The sequence below is a fragment of the Ipomoea triloba genome, chromosome 10 (genome assembly GCF_003576645.1).
Source record: "Ipomoea triloba cultivar NCNSP0323 chromosome 10, ASM357664v1".
Lineage (NCBI taxonomy): Eukaryota > Viridiplantae > Streptophyta > Magnoliopsida > Solanales > Convolvulaceae > Ipomoea > Ipomoea triloba.
In genome coordinates this window covers 11,727,895-11,739,287 of record NC_044925.1, presented here as the reverse complement: position 1 = coordinate 11,739,287, position 11,393 = coordinate 11,727,895, and the positions used below count along the sequence as shown (strand labels likewise).

Below are 11,393 nucleotides of genomic sequence, written 5' to 3'. Positions count from 1 at the left end.
TCACTCTATGTTCGGGTAGGTGTCGTTCTTATGAACCTAGTGAGGCTAGCTAGGAATCATTCCAACGCTCCTATAAGTCCAGGGGATCAGTATTAGACCAGGCGATGACCACTGAACCCGAGTTCAACGATCCAAGTGGTCAAAAGTGGAGAAAGAACTCCAAAGGCCTCACACTTTCTATCTAGGACCAAGTGAAATTTTGAAATATGAATGTAGTTATGCCATAACTACGGGAAAGAGAGAGGTGACAAGTATTTAAGTACCCAAAGGTTGTGGGTGATCCCTTTCTTTGAAAACTGAAAAGTGATGAGAATCTCATTATGAGGGGAAGGTTTTTTCTACTAAAGTGATTTCGAGCAAAATGGGTGATTTATGTTTTCTATTACTTACTAGTATGCTTAATTGTTTAACAATACGTTCTTTGGGTAAGTAAATGATTATTAAATGACCTCGTCAAGAGGGAAATGGTTCGGGATGGTATTGAATTTTGCTTATTGTGTATGCAAGTTGCTATTTATAACTGTTGCAGGTAGAATCTCTGCCGATGAGTAAGGTATAGAGTTTCCATGAAACAATTTTACAAAACCTTTATTTAGTTTTGAATAACCCATGGATATCCTTACTTAGCCGTCGCGCTAACTGCACTTCACTGTGTTCCTAACAGATGCAATCTAGTGTCAGTTCCTGTAGCCCGGTGAATTCCGAAAGTTCACCGGAGTATGTTTGTGAAGGCATGGACTACGACGTGTACATACAGATGATGGAGGGTGAAGACCCATACGCACCTGGTTATGCTCCTGTAGCTCCCACCAATCTAGATACTCCTGTGACTTCGTCGGCGCCTCTTGTTTCTTGCCCTGTTATGGATGAGGTTCAGGCTTCTTATGGCTTTTACCCCATAGAGCCTTTAGATGGTAGCGATCCCCTTGAGTTCATAGTGCACTACCCCTACCCTTGGGACCCTAGCCCTCGGGATGTTTGGGAGGAATGGTCGATGGTCATAACCACCTCTCGGTTTTTGGACCATATCACCTGGTTCGAGGGGGAGTGGCACTTGGTCTGGGGAGAGTTCACCGGCCCCGTGTACTGCATGATTGACTAGACGTCGAGTTCTTGGGAGTTCTTGTTTTTGTGTACATAGTTTTTGTAGCCTTAGTGATGGCTAAGCATGACTAGTTGGGTCGTAGTTGAACCTTGATCGGTATTTTGGCCCGAGGGGCAATCTCATGTATATAAAACTGCAAGAATGTATATTTTGCCTAATGAAGCTTTTTTTTTTTTCAGTTGATATGTATAAAAGTGCTTAAGTATCTGTTGGGTGGCTGTTGTGGTTAGAAGAGTTTTGTTTTTGCCTGTGCACCTAGAGTGAGGTTTATCGCGAAATGATAGAACACTCTCTCTAGGTGTGGCGGTAATGCCTCGGATGTACGGGAAGGTAGGTCCGGGGTGTTACAGATGGATTCTTTGTTTGTTGTTTCTTTTGGCCCAAAACTTTGCTGTATCCTTCGGAAATGACTCAAAGTATTTTTCTTGAGCTGGATTTGTCAAATAGATGCTAATTAGAGGTTTTATCCATGAAAGTGATCATAATTGGGTGGTGAGACATTAAAATATCATCTAAACATGACCCGAATTTTGACTGTTTTTGGCACTTATCAGTGATCTTACTAGGTCTGGCCTTAGTGCAAAGGTTGCTCCTAGGACCTTCGACAGTGGAATGACGTTGGTTCCAGAGGTGGTTGTAATAGACAACACCGAACGTGCACTTACCGCAGCTGAGATAGCTAGGTCTTCATCTTTTAACACGCGGTGCCCCGCCCGTGACCTTGTTCTTGCTATGAAAAAGTTCAATGCCCGTCAAAGACAAGCAGTACGTGATATTGGTATGACGGGAATTTTAGGTCTTGAGATTACAGACACACTGCTGACGTTGGGACGATGGCTAGTTAGTAACTTCAAGCCGATGGACTGTTCATTACAACTTGGGCCTGGAAGAATAGTGGAGATCACTAGAGAAGATGTTGTTGCTACCGTTGGTCTACCATTAGGTACAAGAGAGATCGTGTGTAGGCCTAGCCAGAAGGTGGGTAAGGAGTTACGAGGTTGGCGGGCAGAAATGGGAAAGAGGGATTGTACAATTACACAGAAGAAGGTGTGTGATGTAATGGTCACATGTAAGGATGGGGGGGAGTGGTTCAAGCGGCACTTTGCTGTCGCGGTGGCAACCGCATTAATAGAGAGCACACAGAACGGTTATGCTAATCAATAGTTTCTGCACCATTTATATGATGTGGACAAGATATATGCGTTAGACTGGTGTAGTTATTTGCTAAAACGTTTGGTTAAAACATATCATGATTGGGTAGATGATAGGATGCAACGCTTTACCGGTCCACTCCTATTCCTAACGGTAAGGGTGTGCGCTATCATGATTGTGTGACATATTTGTTTCTAATGCTTGGTTTTGTCCCGCAGATGTTTTATATTGACAGAGTAGTAGTTGGGGATCGTGTTATTCCAAAGGGTATTCCTGCCTTTGTCGGATGGACCTCTAAACTCCTGCGGGAGCGGGAGGTTGCTGAAGTACGAGGAGGAGGCTTTGGGATGGGGACGTTAGACATACCATTGTGTGAGACCGTTAGTGGTGAAGAAAATGGTAGCGGGGATCAATTTGTGCGGAGACGATCGATCCAGGTTTGTTTGGTTTTTTTTTTTTTCCTCTGGTACTACTTACTATGTGATGTGAGTGCTCTAGGCATGTCAGGATTTGTTAGCTTTGATTATTTGAGATTTGGCTGTGTTAGGTAGGGTTGAAAGAGGCGCATGGTTGTTTGTTGTTAACGGATTTTATTGTTTTGAAAGTTTGAGATAGTTTCTGTTCGTTTGGGTTTTTAAATATGTTGGATAGTTTCTGTTCGTTTGGGTTTTTAAATATGTTGTTTCCCGTGATAGGAAAGGGCGGTTCCGCTGGCACAGTGCATGGAGGTTGATCGCGAGGGGACATTACCCCGAAACCAAGCGAACCCGGTGGTGTGCTGCTTGTTCTTGTTTTCCGTTCTTATTAGAATTGTGCTAGTCTATTACCCATTGCATTGAATTGGTATTTTTCTTCGCTGTGTGAACCTCGTGTCCAGTGATGCATTTAGTGGTATAAGTTTGTTTGTGTCGTGCGAATCAATGGACTGATTGTTAAATGGGTGTGTCTCTGGTGTGTTGTGTTTTTCTCCTAGTGCGCCATGTTTTTTTTCTTTTTGTTAAAAAAAATCGTAATCGTTTTAGTTGAATGCATGATTAAGTTTTTTGGTGGTGTAAGTATGATTTGTGAGTGAACGTGTGTCTGTGTTTCTGGTGGATGAAATATTTGTTTTAGCAGGGGTTTGTGGAGCGGTTTGCGGTGCAAATGGCGAAAATGGCGAAAATGTACTAGTAGTGCAAATGGCGAAAATGTACTAGCAGTGAAAGGAGAGAGAAACACACCAGGCGCCATCGGAGATAAAACTGCACGGCAAGAACAAGATCACAATCACCGGGAAAACGCTCCACCCCACGGACGAGTGAAGATCGAGACTGCCATCAACACAAAGAAAGAAAGAGCAAAATATTTGTTTGGAATTTGGATCGAGAGTGGCGGCACAATCCCATTTTACAGTACCACAAATAAAGTAATAAATATGCAAATAACAAAAATGCCCCCAACCTCTAAAAACTGCCAAATAAATAATATGCTGTGCAGAAAAAAACCATCCACTAGATCTCATAAAATCAATCGCTAAAAATCCACCACAGGTTCACATTAGGCCTTGTTCTCACATGATTAAAAATCTATATATATATATATTGGCCTTTGTTCACATGAGGACTATATACTATATAGGACTATTAAGACCCATCATAACCATCCATAGATATTTAATAAATGGTTGAGATTAAATGTAATGTGACTCTAGGATCACGTTAGATGTTGTGATGAAGGGCAAAGAAGTCCATTAGTAATATAATATGAACTGCAATTAAGGAAATGAAATAATTAAGAAGTATGACCGTGAATAGGAGTATTAAATATAATAATAAATCAACAAGATTTATATAAAAATTGAATTTGGAATTGATAGCAACCGAAATTAGAGAACACAACATTTTAAAAACAAAATGGTTTTGCATTATTTGTAGGTGCATGAATATAAAAATTGGACAAAACTTGGAGTTATTAATAGTCTATGAATAGTGTGTGCCAAGGGTTATATAATTGTGTGCCAAGTTTAAATATATTAAGTGCCAAGGAAAAAAATTTATACGTACATAATATTCACACAAGTAGATTAATACGGAGTAATAATTTTTAAGTCAATCACATTGTAATTCATTAATTAATAAAGTAACCTGAATGTGGAATTGACATTTTTTATTAGTAAATTTCAAATATGTGGGCAGATTAATTCATACGTACATAATATATTGTGTGTCGTTGTGATGAAAGTTGTGTGCCAACATGCTATATTTTGTGTGTCACTTATGCTATATTTTGAAGGTAGTATAGTATGCAAATTTTGAGGTGAATATTGATAGCAACCGAAATTAGAGAACACAACATTTTAAAAACAAAATGGTTTTGCATTATTTGTAGATGCATGAATATAAAAATTGGACAATTTTGCATTATTTGTAGATGCATGAATATAAAAATTGGACAAAACTTGATTATTTGTAGATGCATGAATATAAAAATTGGACAAAACTTGATGTTATTAATAGTCTCTGAATAGTGTGTGCCAAGGGTTATATAATTGTGTGCCAATTTTAAATATATTAAGTGCCAAGGGAAAAAATTTGTATATACCCAGTAACTAAAATGCATTGAATTCGGATATTTCCTTATTTTATTAATCCGTAAAATCAGCTGAGGAATTAAAACCCTTGACAAAAGACAAAACTATCCTCTAATACTGCTATATAGACAATAATTTGCCTTATTAAATCAACTAATACTGCTATATAGACAATAATTTGCCTTATTAAATCAAACAACACTGCTATATAGACAATAATTTGCCTTATTAAATCAAACAACTAATTAAAAGAACAATTAAATCTATCAATTAATTTTATTAGATCAATGGCTAATATGAGTCCTATTAATCCACTACAATCTAGTAGTCCTCACCTGAATACAATTATATATATATATATATATATATATATATATAAAAGTATCTTGTATGATAATCTATCATTTTTGTCCTTTCATCACTGTTCATTACCCATGTCATAATTTACGGTCCACGAAAATATCCGTGGCATGTGGGCTGTGGCCATAATTCCATAAACTGAAGTTGACTGAGAAATCTTTTTAGTTGTAAAGCATACAAGAAGTAATGGTATCTACTGTTGTGGCCCGGAGACGAAGGAGGAAATGGAATTTGCAGCTCTATACGGCAACAATGCAGTAATTAGACTTTCACCCCAATTCCCACCCAACAATTCTCTCTATTTTCCCTCCACCCCTTGTAAGCTTACCCCAACTCTCAAGAACCCATTTTCTTCTTCTTCATTCAGATTGAATTGTTATGGCCGAGGCTACGGGGATGAAGGGCCTCTCTCCACTTCACTGGCTTATGATATTCTTGGCGTTACACCCAATTGCTCTCCAGACCAAATCAAAGCTGCTTTCCGCGCAAGGGTAATTTTTCATTTTCATTTTCATATTCATATTTAATAGACTTTTATTTAGTGTATTGAAACTGCAATGGCCCTCTGGAGGGTTATATGAGTAGGAAAAAAGGTATGAAATAAAATGGGATTCTTTTTTTAAAAATCAGACTTTGATGAGATGGATATCCCAAATGTGTAGCCACTAAAAATTAATTTTGAATTCAGGTTAAGAAGTTCCATCCTGATGTGAGAAAAGATGGTGAAAATTCAGATTTAATGATCAGACGTGTTATTGAAGCTTATGAGGTAAATATGTTTTGCAAATGAGCAAATAATTCATAGATCAATCTTGTTCATGCCTCTTTCTTCTATTACTTATAAGTTTGATTATTAGATCAGTGTAACTATACACATCTCAGAGGAATTTTCTTTTAAGTTGACCACTTATGGTTTCTTAACCTTCAAAACCTACTAAATATTAGTTTTTTTTCTTTTTTTTGCATCAAACTTTGATGGTATTTCATATAACCAGTTTCAGTGACCCTCTTCCACATGGCCTGACCTGAATCATAATTCTATACTTCATACATTGTGAAGAAATGACATAATATTCGATAGTTGTGTAGAAATTGGAAGACAATACATGTATGGCAAATAAAATTACATATTAACAAAGTATATATATATATATATAGTCCAAACCATATGTTTCCTAAGGTTACATATGACTTTACCAGTGATAAATCATTAAAATAATTGCCCGAAGCTTACTCTCTGCAGCACTCAACTTGAAACCAACACGCATTTTCATGCAATCCGCAATCTTATCTGGTGTTGTGCTTGCCCGAGTGTTTCAATATGCAGGGGAGCATTGTTCAGATCATGCATCTAACCTTAATGGACTGTATGTAATGACTGTTTGAGTAGTTCATCATGCTAAGATCAACTGAGTAAAAACTCACATTTCTCATCTAGTGCTGCAACATCTGCAACCTTCATGTACCATACCACAAATGCATATGGTGTTTCGAACTACTTAGTACCTTTGAAGCATCCCAAGACTTTCTTTCTTCATCTAAAGAATATGACCCCTCACATGCTTGTTTTCTATTCTCATGATAAAATCATTGGCCTTGGGTGCCCATATTTCTTTGTACTTGCAGGCTATTAGAATTTAGCTTATCTCTAGTTGGACTTGGACATGCATGCAGTCATTCACCCAACCATCATCCTAAATTAGACTCAAATCATTTAAGCTTTCCAGATTCTGAGAAGGCCGGGAAAGATAAAGCACAATAATGGTGGAAAACCATGAAATGAATGTGTGAAGAAAAGCTGCATCAAGCCATCAATCTCTAGCATCCTCAATTAATCTAGGGCCACCAATTTGTTACCTACATCTGCTCCATCAATTTCGTGCCTCTTGATGATTCCAAAATCATCAATCTCCATGATTTTATCTTGAAGAAAATTAGGTTGGGGATTTGGAGAGGAGATTTGTTGAGGATATAAAAAGATTTCAAACACATGGGTTTACACGTGTGAACTTCTTTCAGCTCTTGATGGAGGGATTAACAGTGGGTTAAGTTTTGAAAGTTAAGGGATCTAAGATGGTAAGTTTGGAGGAAGAGTGTTACTATTGAGTTGGTGAAAGAAAGGAGATAAAGTGAACAAATCCATTCTTTCGATTATAAACAGATACATAAATGATGATTATGTAGCCAATGAGAAATGAAATACGATTAGATATGTGATTGAAAACATCAAGAAATATGTGGAAAAAAATGGAAAATAGTGCTAAAAAACACATTTTCTGTTTTCAATTTTCCAGAAAAATGGGAAAGTTTTCCAGAAACTAAATGCACCCATGCACCATTCCACACACTAAAGAAAATGTTCACTAGTAGTGAAATGATTGTTCACCTTTTTGCACTTTGGATATAAAATGTTTACATCTGTTGATGTTCAAATTTAATAAACTGAATATTTAAATCTAATAAATTAAATATTAATTTTCTATGTGTCATGATGAGTGAAAAATATTATCCTCCATTTGTCATATAATGTGTAATCTTGCAATATTTTAGAGTATTTTGATTTTTATACTATTCCCTTAAGAAATCTGTCAAGAACTAAAATATTTCCTTTGTTGTTCTTCTTGCTTAGTGCTTACAATTAGATAGCTGATTTTTGTGTCTTTGAAAATTTGGCCAGATGTTATCTGCCTACACAATGTCTGAAATTATTGAAAGGTAAAGTTGCCATATGTTTCTTTAGTGAGTTTCATGGACAGTACATTTTCTAAAATATGTTGATAATATGGCATATATTTTTACTTGCATGGTTGATTATACAATTTGTATACTATTCACTCCAACTTTGGAGGAACAATTTTCAGTGAATGTTTGGATCCCTTTGATGAACCGGAATGTGAAGCATTTGATCTGTTTGTTAATCAGACTGTTTGCATTGGAAAAGGTACTTCATCTGCTCATACAGATATTTATACTGCTATTACTATAACTGACTGCAAGTGAAAGTTCAGCATTCCAAATTTGATGTTTGATGCGTGTACAAACCATCTGTAGTTCATTTGTCCAAGGATTTCCACCATTGTTGCTAAGGTGGACTTTCAAGGCGAGGTGCCACCGACCACCTAGGCGACGATTAGGCGATGAGGATATATACATGTGTGTGTGTATATATATATATGTATATTAAAATATCATATATCAATTCAATATTCTCAAATCTAAATTATGCAATAATTTAGCATTTCCAGCATGGGTCTGTAGATTTAGCCTTCTTAGGATCTGTTGATGGATCATAATTGGGATTATTTTCATTCTTAGCCACCTGTCATAAAACAAAGTAAACAACCACTAAGGTGAGGTTGGGAGGGGGGAGAGTTAGCGTCTCAGGCTCTCAGCTACGCATTAGTAGGGTTTTTTTTAAGGCAAAGCGAGCTCGTTAAGCGACTAGTCTCCACCGACCGGATGCCTAGGCGATGCCTTATCAACAGGAAGGCTATTGATAGCATAAATTTTCTTCCATTCCTTTTAATCTGTCAATTCTTGAATGTCTACAGGTTGTTACAGTTCATGTGTGAAGAAAGCACCTCACACGTTTAGCATTTCCTCTTTAACAGGATTGGCTCAGGCAACTGCACAAGGTTTGTGTTCAGCTCTTAATCATAAAAATTCAATAGGAATACAAAGGTTCAATTGTTGGTCTATGCTGTTAACTAGCAGAGGGTCCTTAAGATGATGGAAAGAAAACATCTAAGCTTCTCATAGCATGGTTTCTATCTATCTTATTATGGACCATTTATACTCCAATCATTTGTTCTACATAATAGGGAAGGGAGCATTCAAAGCTAGGTGAGCCTTGTAAGAATATTCATCTCATTTGAACTAAATGCTCATCATGATTAGACTAAAGACCCATATGGACACGTGTCGCTTTAAGCCCCAGCTAATACTTTTGCAACTGAAGAAAGGAATGCTAGTGTACTAGATTTTTCCTTATAATATAGTTCACATGCTCAGGGAAAGGTGAAGATTATGAAGTTCAGGTTGCAGTGGGACAGTGCCCCAAGAGCTGCATACATTACGTTACACCTTCTCAAAGAGTCATTCTAGAGGAGTTGCTGAACAGGTATTTGATTTCCTCAAAATAGTTTCTTTAAATGAAGTAGAAAATAAATTCTTAACTAGGCAGCGTTGAGATCCATTAAGTTCATACCACCATGGTTATCAAGGCGACGCCTATACGATGCCTAGGCGTCCAGGCGGTCGAGAACAACCGCCTAATTTGCTAGCCTCGCCTAAAACAAAACGAAAGGCGAAGTCGCCAGAAACCACCGCACGCACCGGCGCGTGACGGCGAAGCAGCTCGGAGACGGTGGCGTATGACGGCGCGTGAGCGCTTCGATGGTGACCGGACTTCTTGCCGTGGCGTCGCCGCTGCTCCCTAAACCCAGCCCAAGCACTCACTTTTACTTCATAGGCTCCGATACGTTGAAAGCTCACAAAAGCAGTGTATATTCTATATTTTTACATTTTTACATCTAATCTGGGATTTTTCTATGCCTATATAGGCATGGAAAGAAGGGACTCTTAAGCTGTCCAATATAGTGCAAGTCTCAAGGAACTTTTGAGCTGTCCAATACAATACAAGTCTCAAGAATATTAATCGGACATTTGATATTTAATATTAATTGGTTTATATGGGAATATATATATATATATATATATATATATATATATATATATATATATTACTCATCACCTAGGCGGTCGACGGCATCTCGTCTAAAAAGTCCGCCTCGATAACCATGCATACCACTATTATGATGTTTTTTTTTTTTTTTTTGAAAACCACTATTATGATGTTTGAATAACAAGTTATTGTTATTATTATATATATATACTGTATACTGTTTGAGCATTGCAATCAGCCAATCACTAATCAGTCTTCATTCATTCTAACTCTCTCATTCTAATTCTGGACTATGTTTGAATTGAAGCATCATAAACAAACCGTATGATACTTCAGCAGAGGCAGAATTGCTCTACACCCTAATTGTCAAAGCTCAGTTTGAGAACAACCGCTACAAGAAGCCAAAGAAGGAGCCGAAGGTCTCAACCAAACACGTCGACTGGTTCTAAAGCTAGGATTCAGTTAGATCAATTGCTGTAGGTCACAATCTGCTCCCTAAGACGTGTAATATCACTCCAGTAATCTGCTTCTTCTCGTTAAGAACTATATAGACCATTTATGATCCCATGGATCACTAACATAAAAAACTTGTTTTGTTTGAGATAACAATATGAAGCATCGTTCTTATGACCTTTCTTATTCAAATCTACAAGTGTAAATTCAAACTCATCAACTTTCACTCTGTGGTTACTTTCTACACATATACATGATCTGAACATTGGCACCCTAAACTTTACCTAATTAATCTCTCATATTTCTTCAATCACTCCATAGTATGACAGTTCTGCAAATGTAGGGTTTTTATCTTTCGAACTACTAATAAAATGCATTGAATTAGTCAACCCCACTCACCCCATCCCCACCCCATATATAGCCCTTGTATGTATATATGTATGTATAGTATATGTTTAGATATAAGTATATGAAAACATATAAAAGTAAGCAACTGATTAGGTGGTTGAGTTGGTTGATTATTCGTGTTTGCCCTTAGTAAAGGGCAAGGGTTTTATTCTTGAAGCATTCATCCTCTTATGTAGCGTTGCCTCATTACCTTCTGTAACTTTTCACTTTGAAGCCTTCATCCTCCTTTAGCTTTTATATATAACTTCTTTAAAAAAATTAATAATGAGATTTGTAATTTATAATGTGTTTTCTATTTGAATTATTTTATTCAATTAATTATGTTTCGTATATTGTTACTAATATTTTTATAAAATTTTGATGTGTTTTATTTTTTGTCCATATCCAACAATATTTATGATTATATTCTTTTTAAGTGTTTTATTTTTTAAACTACCTCCGCCCCCTGAAAATTTTTTCTGGCTCCGTCACTGGTTTCAAAAACATTATTATTAACAACTTTATTTTTAAACCACTCAACAAAAGAAAGGTTATGCCCACTTGCAACTCACATGTTACTCCTTAGGATTCTGCTCCCTTACTAGGGACATGTGTTCATCCATATAAGGCTCAACTTCACTCGTATTATGCAGGCTATACAAATGTGCTTGCTCAACATCCTC

General features: G+C 37.0%; 1 protein-coding gene across 2 annotated transcripts; it reads left to right on the top strand.

Moving 5' to 3' along the window:
• Nucleotides 1-5,310: 5,310 nt before the first annotated feature.
• Nucleotides 5,311-10,539, top strand: LOC116032751 (chaperone protein dnaJ C76, chloroplastic). 2 transcript variants are annotated; one of them, XM_031275459.1, is made up of 8 exons: nt 5,311-5,443; nt 5,554-5,677; nt 5,875-5,955; nt 7,864-7,901; nt 8,048-8,127; nt 8,738-8,821; nt 9,198-9,306; nt 10,178-10,539. In XM_031275459.1, the coding sequence occupies exons 1-8, from the start codon at nt 5,373-5,375 to the stop codon at nt 10,317-10,319; spliced, it is 729 nt and encodes a 242-aa protein (XP_031131319.1). In that variant the 5' UTR covers nt 5,311-5,372; the 3' UTR covers nt 10,320-10,539. The 2 variants fall into 2 exon arrangements, with proteins under 2 accessions (XP_031131319.1, XP_031131318.1); XM_031275458.1 differs by having other exon boundaries at nt 5,357-5,677.
• The last annotated feature ends 854 nt before the right edge of the window (nt 10,540-11,393 follow it).